The sequence below is a fragment of the Rhodamnia argentea genome, chromosome 6 (assembly GCF_020921035.1).
Source record: "Rhodamnia argentea isolate NSW1041297 chromosome 6, ASM2092103v1, whole genome shotgun sequence".
Classification (NCBI taxonomy): domain Eukaryota; kingdom Viridiplantae; phylum Streptophyta; class Magnoliopsida; order Myrtales; family Myrtaceae; genus Rhodamnia; species Rhodamnia argentea.
Window position 1 is genome coordinate 6,472,844 of NC_063155.1, and position 21,578 is coordinate 6,494,421.

Genomic DNA, 21,578 nt, shown 5'->3' on the forward strand with positions numbered 1-21,578 from the left:
TCTTCTTCCAGTGTGTATCTCTCTATCGTCAGACCAAATGCATCACTTACACATTCTAATGCACACTATCACCGGTGTAGATTATGAATGGCCTGGCTGAACTTCTTCAATGAAGATACCAACTATTTGACACATGATGTTGAGATCAATGAGCTTTTCCATCTACATCAGCATGAAAATCCATCTCATTTGATCATATTTAAATTCTGTCGAGCATCATTTTGTTCTTACTTATTGTTTTCGATCTCATTTCGATAGCATTTTACATCACAATTCGTGATACATGTTATATGCATAATATTCGATTTGTAGACATTGCGGCGCGAGGCGCGATTTTTCGCTTGCATATGAGGTGTTACATGGTCACATGTCACTGTCCATGAGGTCGCCCCAAACCGACCCTCCCCGGTCTCCACCGCCTGGCATTTCGTGTTGATCTTTTGTGGCCCAAGTGATCCGTAGGCGCCCCGGGAGTATCCGTGACCGCTATCCAACCTTTTAACGTGCCAAATGGAGTCTTGATGCCCGTTCCACAGACTGCGTCAGGGTTGGAAAGCGGGCGTCAAGGCCTTATTTGGGCGTTAAAAGGGTTCCTGGATTGTCCCGGGACGCCCCTTACGGGTCGGGTCATGTTTCCTCCACTTTTGCGTAAGCTGGTAGCCAATTTAGTTCAATTTCCAGCATAATGTTCATCTTTGGAGGCATTACATTTAGTCTTGAGTTATATTTAAGTCATTGTCACTATGAGGGGAAAATGAACCAAAAAAAAAAAAAAAATTAGAGTTGCATTTAGTTAATAATCACATTTTTAGGACTTAGTTAATTCATGCTTAGTCTATCTTTTGTTTGGTTAATCGCATGTGTTAATTTTATGCATAACCCATGAGGTCCTTGCCGGGGTTTAATAAGAAGGCCATATATTAATTTTGCCCGATATGCCTCGTGATTTTCCTTTATCGTACCTTATGTTACGTTAATGCTATTATATTTTGCTTTACTATTATTTTTTTTAATTTGATTGTATGAACACCCTTTGCTTGGTTATATACAGTTGCACATTTCATTTTGTTAGGAAAATATAAAAGTGAAAGCTAAAAAGATCGCACAATATGTTATTTTTACGGAAAAAAAAATAAAGAAAGAAAGAAAAAAGGTACCGATTTAGGGGGTTCGATAAGTATTTAGCGTAACCAAGTCCCCGATGTGAATATCTGGTTGCAAAATGAACTCCTCCCCCATATTACTAGATATCTAATTGATACATGGCAACTCTAGAGAAAAACCAATTTGTCATAGTAAAAATTAGTAAACCAATATTGCTATCGGTAGGCTTGGGAAAGCATGTGCTACGCGTAAGCTCTACCTCGCAAGATGAACTATTTATGCCCACTCGATTACTTGATAAACCCCTCGAAAATTAAGCCCCTCTAGAACATCATGACGTGCATTATTTCGTATTATCAGTATATTTTTTCAACTATCCATATGGGATTTAGATTGTCCAATATTGATGGCATGTTAAACAAACTTTGCTGAATTACCTCCATTCATGTGAGTCCAATTCACATGATCCATTGAATCGGATTGGTCCATGGGAGAAAGAAAATGGGTAAGAAATAAAGCCCAAAAAAAATCATTAAAAAGAAAAATTGGAGGGTCCGGGTGCGAAACGTAACACAAAAGTTTTCTTCTCCATGACGACGGCAACTCACTTAATGGTGCTAATTTCCAAACATTAATCATCGTCATAATAGTTAATAGACATTAGGTAGACACATGTAGTCATGGAGTTTATAAACTTGGAGGTGATCGAGTCAAAGAGTGAGACCTCACTTCTACTAAATTCAATGAATCGTGGAACTTTCTTTTAAAGAGTCGTGGAAAGAAATTCGTCTTGGAAATTAAAGTGAGGAAGAAGGAAGTTTTCAACACGCTCATAGATCTTTAATATTCCCTTGGAAAAACGAATAAAAAGAAGAAGAAGAGACAGATGAGGAAGAACCTCAGGCTGTTGTCTGGAAAATGTGTTGTTGACTGGTGACGCCGAGACCTTATTTAAAATTAAAATTGATTTGAGACATGAAACACTCCGAGCCCTCTTTTGAGAAAACGACTTCACTCAAATTTTTATTCAGAATAACAGACCAGCTTATACTTTTATGGCGAAGAAAACTTTATATCTCAACAACACCGCAAAAGTCCTCCTTTATTCATTCTCAAAATGCGTAAATCATTGTTCAACAAATGTTTTTCTAGAGCACCCACCAATGGAATTCATCTCGGGATTGAAAGTCTATTGTCACATTGGCAATTTAGGGCGTAATCAAATTTGTCTTAGAGTCTAATTAATTGTTTAAAGTTGGACTTAAGCACTCTCTCCAAATGTCGTGTTCCGTGGAAATTATCTCAACGAAAAGACAAAGGTGAAGGAATCTATGCTAACGTCGCGGCTATTTTTTTTTTTTCCCTCCAAATCTCAATATAAAAATGAACGTCTAGACCACGGGCCCTGCGTAAAAAAATAATAATAACAAGAAGAAGAAGAAGATACTTATTTTTTTTTTTTGGTCGAAAGAAGAAGATACTTCAAAAGCTCAGCATTGATGCTGATTTGAATGAGTCAAAATGAAAATACTTAGAACGAGTATAGTTCCTGACTATATGTGAAGTTTCATTTGCAATGTTCTAAGATCATTAATCTCTTAGGGCATGTCAATTTGGGTGAAAGTATTTTTCGGGAATTTGTTTTCCGAGCTTTCACTCATTTGGTTATCCGAAAATGACAAGTGAATCGAACCACATTTCGGTCAAAGAAAATATTCATGCATAAAATCATGAAAGTGAATTCTCCAATCTAAAAAGGTTAAAACACTTTTCAAAACTGCACCAATCGAATTTTTTCGCATTTTATTTTTATATATATTTTTTTTTTTCCCTTGGCCGGTCGACGGTCCCAGTGCCTTATCCCAAAATATTTTATTGAAAGGTAATCATGTTCTGAATTTTTTAAAAAGAAAAGTGCATCGAACTATAATTCTTACCCTTCTTTTAAAGAAAAAAGTTATGGTCCGAAGACGTGTCTAACTTCTTTATTTGGTCCAGTCGTTTTCAAAGTTTCAATTCATTGTAAGCATCCAGACGGTTCTTCACCAACCTTAAAACAACGTTCTTCACCGAAAACATCCTAAACTTATTGTAGTTATCCAATTTAGTCCTTTTTTTTTTTACCAATTGAATCCTAAATCTTTTATAATTATATCAATTAAGTCAATTTGACCGGCCGGGTACTCGACGGGCGCCGTTGGAACAAACGGTACTAACGCGGCGCCGTTGGAACTAACAGTACTAACACTGAACCAGCCTGCCAAATGGACTGAATTGACATAATTGCAAAAGGTTCGGGACTCAATTGACTAAAAAAAAGTTTAGGATTGAATCGGGACAATTGCAATAAGTTTATGACTTTTTTTGGTAATTTTTTTGTTCTTTGTGCATCGAATTATTACAGAAATTTACTTCAAGATTGATTGATTTCTGAATTCATAAAATACCATACTAACGTATTGAATGGATCAAACAACATACGAGTCAAATTCCAATGAACTGATCTTGATGATTTGTGTTTGTTTGTTGATTTCAAAATTGGACTGGTTGCTGTGCGGGCTTAATAGCTTGTAGAGACTAACAAGTAAAATTGACGCAAAGCAAGAGAGCAAAAACTTGGAACAAACGATTCCAAAACTCGAAATTCTTATTCAATGATGCTCCCCAATTACATATACGAATGTCCTATATAACGATAGGACTCCTATTGGAAACCGAATAAGTAAAGATAACATCAAATAAACTGAATCTAATCTAATCAAACAAAATATTTAAAATTAAAGATAATTAGGAATTTCCTAAAACAGAAAAACCGCCGAGATTATTTCCGACGATCCCGACGATCACGTAATTCTAAATAATCGCACGCCAACTGTTCTACATCATCCCCCCCCTCAGCGGAAGAACTCGCCCTCAAGTTATGATCGGGATAGAGGGGAGTATCAAGAGAATGATACTCAAATAAGTCAGCCACATTAAACGTAGGAGAAATGATGAGATCATCAAGGAGGTCAACCACATAAGCATTGTCGTTGATCTTCTTCAATATTCGGCAAGGACCAACCTTCTTGCGCTTCAATTTATTATAAGCACCAACAGGGAAACGCTCCTTTCGCAAAAAAACCATGACCTCATCGCCTACTTCAAAAATCTTCGCACGGCGCCATTTATCAGCATCTTCTTTATACTTTGAATTCGAAGCAACTAATTGGCGAGTAACATCCGCTTGGACTTCCTGAATTTTGGTCGCCAAATGCTCTGCCGTAACACTATAGCCTGGAATCTTGGGCAAAGGAACTAAATCCAAAGTATGCTGTGGAGTACGCCCATAGATGATCTCAAAAGGAGATTTTCCAGTGGAACGGTTAATGTAGTTGTTGAAGGCGAACTCAGCAGGAGCCAAATACCTATCCCACTGCTTAGGCACATCACTACAGAGGCATCGAATGATATCCGCCATAATACGATTCACAACTTCGGTCCGACCGTCTGTTTGGGGATGAAAAGAGCTACTATATTGTAAATCCGTCCCAAACAAACGCCATAAAGTACGCCAAAAATGGCATAGGAATTTCGTGTCACGATCAGAAGTGATGGTCTTTGGAACCCCATGCAGACGGACTACCTCATGAAAAAACAAACTTGCCACATGTGAAGCATCCGAAGTCTTCTTGCAAGAGATAAAGTGCGCCATTTTGGAGAACCGGTCAACCACCACGAATACAGAATCCGCACCTCGGCGGGTGCGAGGAAGTCCCAACACGAAATCCATTGAGATATCAACCCACGAACCAGAAGGAACCGGCAAGTGGGTATAGAGGCCAGTGTTCCGAGAATGGCCCTTAGCCGTCGGGCAAATATAACACTTGGCGACAAATCGCCCCACATCATGCTTCGATTGTGGCCAATAGTACCGTTCCTCCACTAAGGCTACGGTTTTATCACGGCCCAAATGTCCGCCAAGAGTACCGCCATGAAGCTCTCGAATAAGTTGTTCTCACAAAGAACTTCGAGGAATACATAATCTATTGCCGAAAAATAGGAAACCGTCCCGAATTATCATATCACCATGGGAACCCGCTTCAGAATACTTCTCCCATATAACACCAAAATCATCATCCTCGTAATAAAGAGAACAGAGTTGATCAAAACCAACCACATCGGTGCACATAGTCAAGAGTGTCGCAGCACGCCGATCGAGTGCATCCACCACTTTATTTAAGCGGCCTTCCTTATGACGAAGTACAAAATTAAACTGCTCCGAAAAGGAAACCCATCGTGCATGCATCCTATTCAAATGCTTCTAACTCTTAATGTATTTAAGAGCTTGATGATCAGTATTAAGAACAAACTCTTGCTGGTAAAGATAGGGCTGCCAATGCTTTATAGCGCGCACTACAGCATAATATTCTTGCTCATATGTAGACCAGCGCCGACGAACTTCATTAAGCTTCTCACTAAAAAAAACAATAGGCTTACCTTCTTAGGAAAGAACAGCGCCGATTCCCACACCCGAAGCATCACAGTCCAACTCGAACACTTTCTCAAAATCTGGAAGCATCAATACCCGGGCTGTTGAGAGCTTTTCTTTGATAAGCTGAAAACCGGCCGAAGCTTCATCACCCCAATGGAATTTGCCTTTCTTTAAGCAATCGGTGATCGGGGCCATGATTGTACTGAAATCTCTAATAAAACGCCGGTAGAACGTCGCAAGGCCATGGAAACTTCGAGCCTCGTCAACATTCCGTGGAATTGGCCAATCACGAATCACTGCCATCTTTTTTGCATCAACATGAACACCATTCGCTCCAACAATAAAACCCAAGAAAGGAAGTCGCTCGGTCATGAAGCTGCACTTCTTCAAATTAATAAATAATTGATTTTTCTGCAAGGTCAGCATAACATCCCTCAAGTGCTCTAAGTGATGTCGTTCGTCCGGACTATAAATGAGAATATCGTCGAAGAAAACAACCACGAACTTGCCAATAAAAGGTTTGAGTACCCGAGTCATCAAACGCATAAAAGTACTAGGCGCGTTAGCGAGTCCAAACGGCATGACAAGCCATTCATACTAACCTACACTCGTTTTAAAGGCTGTTTTCCACTCGTCGCCGGGACGAATGCGAACTTGGTGATAGCCGCTTCGAAGGTCGATCTTCGTAAAGACCCGTGAACCATCAAGTCTATCCAAGATATCATCAAGCCGGGAATTGGAAATCTGTACTTGATAGTTATCCGATTAATGGTACAGCTATCAACACACATACGCATCTTGCCATATTTCTTCGGCGTGAGAAGTGCGGGTACAACACAAGGACTTTTGCTCTCGCGCAAGAAACCTTTGCAGAGAAGCTCTCCCACCTGCTCTTGTAAATTCTGGTTCTCCTTTGGATTCATCCGGTAATGCGGCGGATTAGGGAGACCGGCAGCTGGTAGAAAGTCAATCTCATGCTGGATATCCCTCGGAGGAGGTAATCCGTCGGGTAAATCATCCGGCATTACATCATAGAACGCTTTTAGCAAAGGCTTAAGGGCTTCTGGAATACGAGCCATGGTCTGTTTGTCACCCTTCTCTACCAGCATGTACATCCCTTCACGTTTACGAATATTCAACATAACCCCCGCACGTTGCACAACACCAGAACCAGAACCGGAACCCTCTTTCTTTGGGGCCTGGGGAGTATCACCCCTCGGCTTCAACGTGATTCCGATTTTATTCCATATAAAAGAATACGTGTTCTCCCTAGCTCGATGTGTAATATCCACATCATACCGCCATGGTCGCCCTAATAACACATGACATGCATCCATTTCCACAACATTGCACATAATAGTATCATGATACGACTTTCCAATAGAAATAGGTAAACGACATACATGTGTTACCTTAAGCTCGAGTCCTTTGCGAATCCACCCGATTTTATAAGGCGCGGAATATGGTTCCGTCTTCAACTGTAAGTGGTCCACTAAAGCCTTTGACACTATATTCTCGCAACTTCCGCTGTCAATTATAACATCGCATACCTTACCGTTTACAGCACAACAAGCGTGGAAAAGCTGATTTCTCCGGGTGTCTTCTATCCGCGGAGCAAGTAACAAACGACGAACAACACAATTCACTTGCTCGCCCACCTCATCTTCCACTTCTTCTTCGTCCACCCAATCTTCCTCATACTCCTCTTCATGCTCAACGATATTGGCCATTCTCCGACGGGGACAATCGCTTGAACGATGGCCCAATTCGTTACACTTATAGCACCCGATCGGTTGCGGCTTGGCATAAGGATTCCGGACGTTTGGAGCACGGTTACTTGTCACGACCGGTTCCTTAGGTATTCCAACAACACCCTCCAGCGCTCGGTTCGTATCACTGGTTTGCTGACTTGAGGAACCTAAAGTATCGATCTGTTTCCCTTTTCCGAAAGATCCACGACCAGAATAATTGCTTCCACGAATACTATGGCTAGTCCTCTCCAATTGCATCTCAATTTTTCGCGCCATCTCCCGGGCATCTTCAACAGAAAATACACGATACAAAGAAACACGATCTTGAATATTCAATCGCAAGCCGTTTATGTACCTAGCAGTTTGTTGCGCTTCCGATTCAGCTATGTTATTGCGGGCGGAAAGTCGGAGGAACTCTTCCGTATAGGCTTGGACCGTCCGGTTCGTCTGCTTGGAATTCTGAAATTGCTGGAACAAAGCAGCTGCTCATAATCGCAGGAGGAGGAACCGGGACTTCAAGCATCTCGCTTCATGCGATTCCACGTTCGGACGAGAGCCTTTCCTTGTCGACGTCGAGTTAATTGCGTTTGCTCCTACCAAGCCGAGGCACCACCCTTCGGTTTGTACGCAACTAACTTAACTTGTCGATCCTCTTCAATCTCCATGGCGTCAAAGAATTTTTCAACTTTCCACAACCAATCCAGGAAATCTTCGATATTCAGATTCCCGTTAAAGGTTGGTAGATCTACCTTTAATCGATATTGCTCCGGATCCCGCCGATGTCCTCCATAGCACCGACCTCCATGGACACGATCATTTTGGAATTCTCTATTCTGCCGTCCTCTTCGAATAGGCTCGTCTAGGAAATCTTCCTCATCTTCATCTTCAGAGTCTTCGACATAGTCTACCCGTCTATGTCGGATATTGGCCCCACGGTCCACAACAACTTCGGGATCGGGACCGACGGGAAGTCGACCGGCTGGAAGAACGCCGGGTGCGGGGTTTGTGGATAAACGCTGTATGGCTTCGAGGATTTCTTGAAACCTACGATTGGTTTGATCCACGAACCGGGTGAACTCAGCCCGTGTAATAAGCTCGCTTTCACGGCCCTCAAGAACGGGGAGATTAACGTTCGTGTTATTGACCATCGTCACGGGAGATGCCTACTCGATACCAAATGACGCAAGCAAGAGAGCAAAAACTTGGAACAAACCATTCCAAAACTCAAAATTCTTATTCAATGATGCTCCCCAATTACAGAGACGGATGTCCTATATAGCGATAGGACTCCTATTGGAAACCGAATAAGTAAAGATAACATCAAATAAACTGAATCTAATCTAATCAAACAGAATATTTAAAATAAGTAAAGATAACATCAAATATACTGAATTTTATCTAATCAAACAGAATATTTAAAATAAGTAAAGATAACATCAAATATACTAAATCTAATATAATCAAATAGAATATTTAAAATTAAAGATAATTAGGAATTTCCTAAAATAGAAAAATTGCCAAGATTATTTCCGACGATCCCGACAATCACGTAATTCTAAATAATCGCACGCCAACTGTTCTACATCAAAAATTCTATATTATGTCGTATTTATATGTTATTTCTACGTTAGTGACTTAAGACTATAGCAAGTCATTATTAATGCATTGGAACTTTTTATACACGTAGCATTGCTCGAACATGCAAAGTCATTTCCTCGACAATCTTTAATTCAAGGTGGATCAGTTCAAAGCAAATGCCATTTTTTTAGTAATTTCGGTGTATTTTTTGCAAAGTAGTTTTGAAGTTTGAAGAAGAAAAAAAAGAAAAAGGAAAAACAGAATGAGTGGATACTGTTCATTGTCTCCATCTTGCAAGCATATCAATAGTTGGTTAGTAGACCTGTCAAACGGGTGGATCGGATCGGGTTTGGGTCAAGTTATAAATGATCCGATCCAAATTAACCCGTTAACCCATTTATGACCCATTTATGCATAATGTAAATTTCTACGTCCATGCCCAACCCAACCCATATTACTAAAATAATTCTATATTTAATCCAATATAAGAAAACTCATTTCTTATAAATTTTTAAAAAATTATATTACTAAATTATCGTGGAAAATTTTTATAATTAAAAAAATCTGATTTTTTTTTATTTTATTTCTTTTAAAATCTTACTTTTTAAATTTTTTATATGAATTTTATTATTTTTATTTAGTTTAAAAATATGATTTTTATTATTTTATTATTTATTTTTTCCCTTCTAAGACTAGCGAGGGCCGCCCTAGTTGGTCACAGGTGGGGAATAAATAAATAAATAAATTATAAATTAGATTTTTTAAAAGAAAGAAAATAAGAAAAAAAAGTAAAAGTAAAGTAGAAGCCTCTTAAATGGGTTGTCTTAAGTAGGTTGTGTGGATCCATCTATAACTCATTTATTTTGACTTCTTTGTTTGTATATGCCGATCTCCTAAGTTTGTTATAACCCATTTAAATACTTATGGGTTATTAAATGGATTTTGGACACATTTTGACAAGTCTACAAATGAGGATCGAACCATCAAAGAGACTAGACATGTCGACGTCGAGGCCGAGCAATCTCAATCGAGGCAACCTTGAGGGTTCACAAGATGTCGCTGATCTAGACCCACACTAACCCATACCTCGTCAAGATGGTGAGATAATCTCTTTTGGTTTTCTTATTCTTTTTCATGAGAAATATGTATCGCCGGTTCTACTAATTTCGATGACTCTCTCTTATGAGTCATGGAAAGAAATTTCGTCTTGCTCATCTTGCTCATCAAAGTGAGAAAGAAGTGTGGACATGCTCATATATATGTAATAAGTTAATAACCACTGCAATTCATGCTTTAATTCTTTGCTTTTTTCTCTAATACATTTGCACGATGTGGAATTTTTGTATCCCTTTGAGAGATGATTCGTTGAGGGGGAAATTATGCAATCAATCGATCTTAAACCTATTGTACGAAAGTCAATGCAATCTTGAAAATTTTAATTTAATCCTAAATATTTGCGCGAAATTACAAAATAGCCATCCCAACCAATTTTTGTCGGAAATCGCTGATATTGCGGAGTGCCTTGTAGGAGTGCCGGAGAGAATTGAATCTTTACATCAGCAATTTCTAGCGAAAAACAATCCAAATGACTACATAAGAATTATGCGCCAATGTTTAGGACTAATCGGCAAAACCGAAAAGTTCGAGACTAAATTGATATCTATGCAAATAAAAGGCCCATTGTGCATTGGCATTTTAAAGGCCCATCCATACAAATAGAATGTCCAATATGTTTTGGGCTGATTGGGTAATTTTCCCTTCATTTAGAAATCCACCGATGAGATTCATCTCCAAACATAAGCCTATTGTGCATTATCATTTGAAAGGCGCAATCAAATTCATCGCTTCTAAAATGAATGAACCATAAATATCTTTGTTCTTCGTTGAAGTTTAAATATAAATTATTATCGATAATAAAACATTTTTAATTGACTAATTATCAGAAAAAGATACAAGCGATTAAATTTTTATTTTTTTTGAGAATTTTTTTTTAAATTATTCATTTTTTGTAAAAACAAATGAACATAAAAGGCGGTCCCACTTAACCCCTCGTTCTCCAAATGTCATCTTTCGTGGAAACTAGCTCGACAAAAGGACAAAAGTGGAAGAATCTTAAGCTAAGTTCACACGTATCTTTGATTTTTCTAGCTTTAATATTTCAAATGGACGTGGAGGACACGGGCCCTTCGCCTACTTTACGCTGATTTGAATGAATCAAAATGAGGATACTTACAACGATAGTACTATCGTGCTTGATTACAAATGATTCTTTCTTTGCCACGACCAAAATGATTTAAGATTATTAATCGCTTAATCTCACAGTAGCTAGTAGCCACCTATATAATACGAGCTATCGAATCACACTTCATCGAGGTTTGATCCTATTGAGGACTAAAACGGTAAAGGAAATACGACCTGTTGAGTTTGAATTTCAAAATCTCTCGATTTTTCCAATAATTTTCTTGTCTCCACATTAGATTAGAATTGCAAGATCCGTTAATTTCTTCACTATTACTTAACATGAAAAATGCCAACCGCTAGAACTTTAACAAAATCATATTTTTATAAAATTTAACCACAAAAAATTACACTAAATTAAAATCTCCTAAAACTTTTTAAGAAAAGTGTGTGTCGAGCTCTAAATCACGCCTTTCTTGTGAAAGTAATAGATAAAAAAAAAATTATGACCCAATAAAGTTTTCAACTTCTTACTTAATCAAGTAAACCGACCATGAGCTTGCGTATAAAGTGCTTGTAAAGATCGACGCATGAAAATTCCATCTACACGCTCGTGCAATTATACTTCGTTTCTACGCCAACGGCTTGTGACCACAGTAAGTCGTTATTAGTGTATTAGAGAATTTTTCTTTTCAACGTAGGATTACTCGAACCTTGCACGAAAAAACGAAAATCAAAGTCAAGTTTGTCTAATCTTGAGTGCCAATGTAAGACTTTGAGCGCGTTATTATTTAGGTGGTCCATTCTAAATTGCCAGACCATGTTGATCTTCCTTCACCAAGACAAGACAAGAAGAAAGAAGATGCCGAACCACCACCTTCTCTGCATTCTCTCTCCCTCTCTCTCCCTCTTCTTCTTCTTCTCCTTCTTCGCGAGCTTCCATGGCGGCCACTCCAATTTCTCGCCCGACTGCGACCCCGACGTACCCCCGTTCCTATGCGGCGGCTTCGAAATCCGATTTCCATTCTGGAACGTCACCAGCGACGCCGACGTGCACTGCGGGTACCCGGGCTTCGGCCTCCATTGCCCGTACGGCTCCGTTCACCCGACTCTCTCTCTTTCGGGCGACTCCTACTACGTCACCGGCATCAACTACGACGACAAAACCCTGACTCTAGTCGACATCGACTTCGTCACCGACCAGGGATGCCCCAGGGCCCGCCACAACCTGAAGCTCGAATCGCTCCCGCTCGAGTACAACCACTCCAACGTCAACCTCACCTTCTTCTTCAACTGCACAGCTCCTCTGGCTCTGGCGGCGTCCATCCCCGCCTTGGCCATCGATTGCTTGAAATCCGGGGACAATCGGACGTACGTGCTCGTGAACAACAGCCCGGAGGAGGTGGCTGCATTCGAAAAGGAGCTGCGCTGCGAGGATGCGGTGGTGGTGGCGGTGAAGCGAACGGACGTGACGATGGGGAACGTGTTGGAGGAGTTCGCCGAGGCGATGAGAGAAGGGTTCGTGCTGGACTGGGGGACGTCGAAGGATTGCCGCAAGTGCGAGCACTCCGGCAGGCGGTGCGCGGTCGACGAGCACGAGCAGCTGGTGTGCTTATGCGACGACGAGAAAACCCACACCGGCGTTTCGTTTTGCAAAGGTAAGGAACGAGGTTTGTGTCCGTTCATTTCCTCTCTCTTATCTTGGGAAACGGTCCGCTCGCCACGATTGCTTTTTCCAATGCTTGTCGCTTATCAGATGCGTGCGCTCAGCTTTCTTCTGCACGTTTTGACGTTTCAGCAGCTTTCAGAACTAGAAAGTATATATCCTTTCTTGGTATTGGAAAGTCAGATTAGAAACGGCACAAAAAAATTGGATTAGCGAAATTAGGACGGAATCCCGATTCGGATATCATAATCAGTGTCTAATAGAAGAACTTCAACCAATGAATGGATGACGACTGTGCGTGTGTATAAAGAGAATTCAAAAGATATTTTGATACCCCCAAGTTAAAGTGAATTTATTGAATATAACTAGCCCATACTATTACTCAACTCATCATATATATGAATTTAAGTCCTATTTTGACATGTCTACTCGTGTCTAGAACGCTGCCAAGTGTTTGTGGAGGTCCTTATGAAGTGTCCCCGAGTGAAATGGTTGAGTTAGACGGGCAAAGCTCGTTGATAAGTCGGGGCTGCGTGTAGAAATTGCCGTATGGGGGAATACTAGTCCTAGTCCAGGTCCCGAGTCAAGTTAAACAATTAGCCATCGGGCTCAAGCCACGTGGCGCCTCCTCCTCCTCCTCCTCCTTCTCAGTCTTGGTCTCCTGGTGCGCCAAAAGTCTTGGTCTTCGGGAGGCCTAGTCAATTGGAGCAAGTTCATTCCCAAAGCAGCGTTCCTCTTAATCCACACCTCTGCATCCTCTTCCTTTTAGATGGTAACCCTTCCTTGTTTGCTCTAAACACCATCTCCCCTTCGGATGGATCTTAGTCTTACCATGTCATGTTCCTCTCTCCCCTTGCTCTTCCTCATCTCCTTCCATATTCACTTCCTGGAGCCAGCTTCTGGCAAATTCGCGCCGTTCCGTCATTGTGTTCCCTATGAGTGCGGAGATCAACAAATCAGCTATCCTTTCAGGCATCATAAGCGACCGAGCTACTGTGGGTATCCAGGCTATGAGCTCGGCTGTGACCATGATGACCCGATTCTGTCCATGGAGTCCCTGGAATATCGGGTAATCCACATCAATATGAGCACGCGGATCCTTGAGGTGGCTAGGATGGATTTATCTGGCGATATATGTGCTGGAACACATGTCCAAACCACCTTAGACTTGAGTCTCTTCGACTCCACTCCCGGCGACCTCAATTCCACCTTATTCTACGGTTGCAATTCACCGCCCCCCCCTGGATCTTTTCCGTTCTCTTGTCCCGCATATGGAGATGGCTACTTTGCTTTTGAAGTGGACCCTGCAAACCCACCACACGAGCCATGCAACTTCAGTGTCTTTGTCCCATCTCTACCACTGCCACCGTGGGAGGGTGGCGATGATAATGCTACTCCTAGTCTTGATATCATCCGTGAGTTCCTGAAGCAAGGCTTTGAGATCGCCTGGATTGCCAACACATCGCAGTGTGAAAGTTGCACCGAATCAGGAGGAAGATGCGGGTACGACTGGAAAAGGCAACAATTTAATTGTTTCTGCACTGATGGAGCCCATTCACCGGCCTGCAACGGAACCCGAGTCCCGGGAAGCTTCCCTTCGAGTAAGTATGCTTACTCTCACCTCCTATCTGGTTTCAACTGGCTAAAGCTGTTCAATGAGATGGGTTGCTGGGCATAACCCTTCCCTTTCCTTGTTAATTGGAAAACGACCCGCTAAATCTTCCCTTATAATGAAGTAAAGTCATCTTATCCTCCCTACGGACATGACCGTGTTACAAACTGAGACTCCCAAGTCCTGAAAACTTCATCATCCCATCCTCTACGACCTTCCTTGCCTTAACTTGCAGGATCATTAGGGTGGTATCTGCGAACCCACAAGATCCAACGGTTCAAACACAGTGAGCGGTGATGCTTCGAGTTTACGGTAAAGTTTCGCATCATGGACAAGTAAATTTAAATCGGAATGGAGCTAGCCGATGAGTCGAATTAACCTAATATTTAGGTTAGACTTGTTCTTTAATTCTCCTGACATGAACTCTTGACCCCTCAAATGGGCTAGACTTTTTCACATTGAAGATATAATTTCTTGGCCACATCTTCCTCATATCTTTCGACCCCACACACCAGTTTCAACGTTCGACAGCCATCTTTTCATTTCCTTCCTTCACGTAAGTATCAGAAGAATGAAGTGATCTTGGTCAAAGTCATCGGTCAGAACAGTTTCCTAGAGGAAGAATTAACCACATCCATATCTTTCACACTTCAGTCCGGCGAAAATGAATAGAAAAGAATTCCTCCATCCTCAGCATGCCTCTCCGAACTCTAAACCCTCGTTCCACATAATATTCTCCACCCCATGACGGCATGAGCTTGCTCACATGGACGACGCAGCCGCTCTCCTTCTCTCCTCCATTTCGCACTCCGTCCTCGTCTTTGTCCTCGCCATCCTTATTGTTCCGCATGTTCTTTTATGCGAGGGAGACGATGATATCGGCTATACCAAATGCCGCCAAATTTTTAATTGCAAAAACGTTGTAGATATAAATATCTTTTCTGGGGAGAGGATTGGCCCCGATTCCGCGGACTTGAAGGACTCAAGCTCGAGTGCTATGAGCACGAATACCCTATTCTTGAGTATCAAACGCAAAGGTATCGAGTCCTCAAGATTGATCAACAGCTTCGTATGATAACGATCGCGAGGATAGACCTGATGGACGGTACGTGCTTGGGCAAGTTTAGGAATACTAGCATGAGGGATTCCACTCTCTTTCATATGACCCCAGCCGTTAAGAGCGTCAGCATCTTCCACGGATGTTTGGGCACGTTGAAGAGCATAAGCAACGAGCTCGAGTGCTTCTGCGATGGCTTCAGTGATTCCGCTTTCTTTATGGAAGATGTCTTCTTGAACAGAGAGCTCCATTTGAACGTCACCAGCTGCGTCACGAGCATCGGGGTTCCCGTTCTTCAGAGCTTGCTCAATGATCTCGGAAGACACAAGATTAGCTTGCAAGAAGCTCTTAATCGAGGGTTCAATGCTCAGTATAGTGACCGACCCGAGAGCTCAGCGTGCGCTTCTTCTGGTGGGTTCTGCAGTCGCAACTTCTCCTCGCCATCATCTAGTTTCGCGTGTTATTGCCGCGACAAACCCTACGCTCGTACCCGCAATCACCCCGGTACATTCTTTAGGTAGCATTCCCCAGGTGACCATTCTCAACTTCGTTTGGTGGGTTCTTGTTTACATCGGCACATGACATTCTGATATCGACCGCGTAGAATAGGCGCAAAAAATCACTAAACCATGAGTTTCTGCGGAGTTAGTTTAGATTAGTTCCTTGAAGATCGTATGACCAACGGACCTCGAGAATTTGTCCAGAGAAAACATGATCCCATGGAATGGGATCCGCATGTTTCAACACGAAATTACTTGTTTCGTCTTCCTCCAATCTAAGAACATCATGCAAGAAAGCAAGAGGACATTTCAAGTTAGCTGTTGGTTCGTGAGAGGGAGAGAGAGTCGTTTTCGCCGACTAGTCGCGAACAACACATCCCCATTTTGAAATGTCAATGGGCAATGGAGGAGGAGCTCCTGGAGAGAGGCCCTTTAGATTGGACTTCCTTTTAGGCCCAATCTAACTTTCGATTTAGACCCATGAGAAAGAGCCCCAAAATATGGGCCCGTTTATGTGGACTTGAGCCCATAATTTAGACCGTGGGATTAACGAGGTCTCAAACAAAGTAGTTTAAGGACTTAATTAGCTCTGTAGCACTGAATTAAAGACACTTCACGTGATGTTGACTAATTTCCAGGATTACGTTGGGTCACAAGCTACGCTTAGGGGAGTGGGAACTCCGATGCGCGATGAGAATCCAGGGTGATGCGAGTAATTTGTGTTCGTGCTAAGGAATGGTATTGCAAACAAAGAAGAAAAAAGAAAATGAACAACCAATAATTAAAATGCGTTGCTTAGTAGGATTTGTCTTCAATGATTAGGTAGATCATCAAAGTCAACATTCCGAAAAAACGTTGGCCAGGAAGTTTCTTGGTTTGTTCCTTAGAAGTTTTTTCCAGGGCAAAGTTTCCCGTGCAGGCCAATTTGGTGCGCCTACGTTGGGGGTTTGACTAATGCCTGCGCTGAGGTAATCAGTTCAAAGTTGACGAACCAGCCCACCGACAGCGACTGGAGCTTAGGACCAGTTCAAAGTTTTCGGAACCAACTACGTTTGATCTTTCTGCCAATGCTTTCCACACCCTGTCCTGCCTCTTTCCGCAGTCCTCTGCCTCCTCCTTCCAGTCCCAAATGAATCTCCAAAGCTTCCTGTGCTTGGCTGGTTGCCTCCAATTCGTCCTCGTCACCATCGCCCTCGACAACTTAGTTTATCAGGCTGAGTCGGACGACACACGGTACGAGGCCTGCGAGCCTCGAACTGCGGACATGGCCCAGACATCAGCTATCCTTTCTGGATTTCCGGCGAGCAGGAGTCCTATTGTGGATATCCGAAGTTCGAGATTACCTGCACAGAGAAATACCCCGTCCTGAATTTCTCGGACGGTGAGTTCGTCATCAAGGATATCTTCTACGCGAACCATTCTATCCTCCTGGCGAACGCCTTCGAGTACCTTGACTCCTGTGGTGCTCTGCCGCGTAACATCAGCCTCGAGAGGACGCCTTTCGATCTCTGTTCCGTAACACCGATTTCTTCTTCTACTACAACTGCAACTCGCAGCCGACCAGTTTTACATATCCGGTGGAGTGTGCTAGCAACTCCACCCGCCATTCTTTCGCTTTATTTCCAGGGGAAGCATTGGAGGAATCGGCTAATTATTCTGCCATCAGCTCCTGCGATCCTCCAGTCAGTGTACCTGTCGATGTTGATGCAGATATCTTTAGCTTGGTGGCTATGAATTGCAGTGAGGTTTTGAACCGGACTGCAATTACTTGCCGCGAATGCGATGGAAGCGAGGGGGGGTGTGGATTCGGCAATGATAATTTCGTTTGATTTTGCCGACATGGTCCTCATTCTTAAACCGGCGACTATGGTAAGTGCATGGGGGAGTGAATTTTCTGTTTCTGCTTCTTGACTGAGTTTTCGTATCTACCGTTTTGCTTGATCTTTCATTTCTGCGTGCGGAGGTTGGTGTCCAATGGTTTGAATGTAATGCGTCAAGATCCATCAAATTCACGGCAAAATTCTCAAATATTGGACCAATACAACTCGCTTTTCTTTGTGGGATTTCATTGGGCACAGGACCACTGACTAGTGGTGCTAAAATCTGAGGAAGTGCTCAGTTGAAATATGTGACATTGATAGATTTGAACTGTACATATAATTAAATTTACCGCATTATAGGTTTTCATTGTACATGACCTTATTTATTAATTGAAGCCGCTAGCGTGACAGTTTGATGATACTGTCATTATTTTTGACCCCACGATTTTTCAATTAATAAGTAATTTATGCAAAACACGCGGTGATGATATATGGATCTACGGTCAGAAATTACTACTCAGGGAAGCATTTCCCTTTATTAATAGCATAAGCACTATAATAATTGTGGATCCAATCAAAGTCATATATGCTTTAATTCCATATATATGCCCGATCTGTTGCATTGTAGGATGCACTCCTTTACTAGTTTCATCACAACTTCGTTCAGGATTTATTTGATGAGGCTTTGTGTCCTAGCACGGAAACCATGCATTTTGGGAACAAAATTTATCACAGCTAAATCGGATAATTACCAAAAAAGTTTTAAACTTATTGCAATTGTGTCAATTTAGTTCTAAATTTTTGTTTTGCTAATTGAGTCATAAACCTTTTGAATTAACTCATTTGATGTGTCGGTGCCGACGTGACAAGTTTTTAATGACATTTTATTATATTTCAAATTTCTTAATAATTTTTTTCTGTCCTGTGTATTTTTTTTTTTTTGTCACAGCCCATAGGAGGTTGTGGCCGCTGGGCAAGGGAACCCTTGCCTAGGGGCCGACGAAGGCTACTAGCCCCGACAAAAAAACAAAAATTAAAGAACAAGACAGGAAAAAATTATAAAAAAAATTGATTAAACATATGAATAATGTTAAAACATTTTAAATAATTTGCCAACGCTGGTCGGTCAAATGGACTGAATTGGCACAATTGCAAAATGTTTAGAACTCAATCGGCAAAAAAATTAGGATTAAATTGGTATAATTGCAATATGTTTAGCATATGTTTGGTAATTTTCCCTAGGTAAACTGTCAAATTTTATTGTCCGTGAGTATTATCTATCGAAATTCGCAACCTAGAAGCCTCGATAAATTGATGAAGCGAGATTTATGTTTGCAACTTTCTGTTTTCCTTAGGAATAGCTGCATCATGAGTTGGAATTGGGATCGCCCTTATTTTATTGTTTTCGAACTTCTCTGCTTCAATTGGTGATTGACCAGCGGACATCTCACCAAGAAACCCAAACCTCAAACTTTGTTGCGATATCATTGTTAGGATTCGGCACACAACCATAAAGAAATAGAATGTAAAAGTGAAAAAGCCTGCTTATCGTGAAATGGGACTCCCATGCTTTTCTGTCGATATGAGTATGAACCATACCCCAACAATGTCTACATTAGTTACTCACACAGATCCATTCGCATGTGTTTCCAGTATCTTTTGGTAAGATGTCACTAATTGATCCATGAAAAGTTAGGAGGATCGAGCCTAACATGAATTTGTATTCTTTTCGCTCGATGGTGGTGCTTTTTCTTTATAGAAACTGAATGGGCTATAACCTCATGATGTGCGCTGATCTTTATAACTCTTAAGACACTTTGAAATGCTCTGTTTGCAATTCGTTGATACATTTTTCTCTTTTGATGGCTAACGTCTCAGGAAACAAGAAGATTGGTCTCAAAGTTGGAACAGGTAATTATTTCAAAACTCTCTCTTCCACTTCACTACATTCTACTCTGCATATTTTTGCGACTTTTTGACCGTGAGCTTACATCGTTGCTCAATGGAATCAATATTTCCAAAATATCCTAGAAGCCATCAAGAAGTGATGAAGTGAGACTGCTCTTCAAAATTATTCTCCATTTTTTCAGGGATGGTTGCATCAGTCGCTGGAATTGGGGTCACCCTTATGTTGCTGCTTCCCTTCAGGAAGAAATCACTAATCCGAAGAATAATGGATTTGGTAATGCAGAGGAGCGAACATTTCGATGGCGGAATGAAAATCGAGGGACTTGCGTCTTCGAGAAGATACACCTACAAAGACATCAAGAGGATGACCAACTCTTTTGGAGAAAAGTTAGGCCAGGGAGGCTTTGGCTGCGTATACAAAGGCAAGCTTCAAGACGGACAACTTGTGGCGGTGAAGCTTCTAAAGAAGCTGAAAGGCAATGCAGAAGAATTTTTCAATGAAGTTGCAAGCATAAGCAGGACTTCTCATGTCAATGTGGTCAGCCTCCTCGGGTTCTGTTTTGAAGGAAGCAAAAGAGCTTTGATTTATGAGTTTATGCCCAATGGATCGCTCGAAAAGTTCATATTTAAGAGGAGTGACACTTTGGAGGTTGATCAACAATTGAGTTGGGACACCTTGTATAAGATTTCGCTCGGTATAGCTCACGGGCTGGAGTACTTACACAGAGGATGCAACACGAGGATATTGCACTTTGACATAAAGCCTCACAACATTCTCCTCGACAGAAACTATTGCCCCAAGATTTCCGACTTCGGTCTTGCCAAAATATGTCCTAGAGAAGAGAGCATCGTGTCAATGCTAGGTGCTCGGGGAACCCCTGGATACATTGCTCCAGAGCTGATCATGAGGAACATTGGAGGGGTTTCTCACAAATCAGATGTGTACAGCTACGGCATGATGGTTCTAGAGATGGTCAGCAGAAGGAAAAACATCGAAGTCACAGTAGATCATACTAGTGAAATATACTTCCCCCATTGGGTCCACTAACGCCTAGAGCTCCAAGAAGAGCTTGGACTATGTGGGATAACGAATGAGGAGGAGGAAGGAATCGCTAAGAAGATGATTGTAATAAGCCTATGGTGCATTCAGATCGATCCGAGAGGTCGACCATCTATGACCCAAGTTGTGGAGATGCTAAAAGGAAGTGTTGAGGCCTTGCAAGTTCCTCCCAAACCAACATTCTCATCTCCTTCAAGATCACTCGCAGTTTCTTCGGGTGAAATTTCGTCTAACTCGAGTTGGGGTTAATTCAAAGTCAATTAGATGAGATTGACAATAATTTGTAATCGAGTATTAAAAAAAAAGCACCAAAATCATTATTGTGATCAAATGTATAGGTTGAATTTCTATGGCATGATGCACACAAAAAAGTGAAGTGTGCATTATTTCATAATATGGCCAATTCCCTAAAAAAATCCTAAATTTTAAGTGCAGTCACAATTATTGCCCCAGACTTTTTTTTTTATCTCATAAGAAATCCTCAATTTTCATTCTAATCCCAAATCTGCCTGCTCATCCAAACAAAGGTGTTGATTTTTCCAATATTATGAACATTAAGAGGATACTATTGTTCCTCACAAGATGAGGCTGTTGATGGAAACATGGGTTCATGTCGATAATTTTGAGTAGACTAGTGGAAATTTTTGGATTGTGGGTAGATTTAGGACTAAAGTTAAAGTTGAAGGTCTTCTATAAAAAAAAAAAATGGGATAGAATTGCGATTGGACCTAAAGTTTGGGCTTTTTTTGGAAAATTAAGCCTTTTATAGGCTCTGTTTGTTTCACGAATAATATGATGTTTTCAAAAAATATTTTTCGGAAAATCATTTTCTGATATTTGGCTAAGAATTAAAAATGGACTGGAATATAA

The 21,578-nt window shown here is 41.4% G+C and overlaps 2 protein-coding genes across 2 annotated transcripts in view; both read left to right on the forward strand.

Annotated features, from left to right (window-relative positions):
* LOC115729879 (LEAF RUST 10 DISEASE-RESISTANCE LOCUS RECEPTOR-LIKE PROTEIN KINASE-like 2.1) overlaps nucleotides 1-20,887 on the forward strand; it is a 58,015-nt gene extending 37,128 nt beyond the window's left edge. The window contains exon 3 of the mRNA XM_048280892.1: nucleotides 19,831-20,887. Within this exon, the coding sequence (XP_048136849.1) occupies nucleotides 19,831-20,696 (866 nt within the window). The 3' untranslated portion in view covers nucleotides 20,697-20,887. The remainder of the gene's footprint in view (nucleotides 1-19,830) is intronic.
* LOC125315582 (LEAF RUST 10 DISEASE-RESISTANCE LOCUS RECEPTOR-LIKE PROTEIN KINASE-like 2.8) lies at nucleotides 11,801-14,509 on the forward strand. Its single transcript, XM_048280893.1, has 2 exons — nucleotides 11,801-12,743; nucleotides 13,648-14,509. The coding sequence occupies exons 1-2, from the start codon at nucleotides 11,906-11,908 to the stop codon at nucleotides 14,427-14,429; spliced, it is 1,620 nt and encodes a 539-aa protein (XP_048136850.1). The 5' UTR covers nucleotides 11,801-11,905; the 3' UTR covers nucleotides 14,430-14,509.
* Nucleotides 20,888-21,578: the final 691 nt, after the last annotated feature.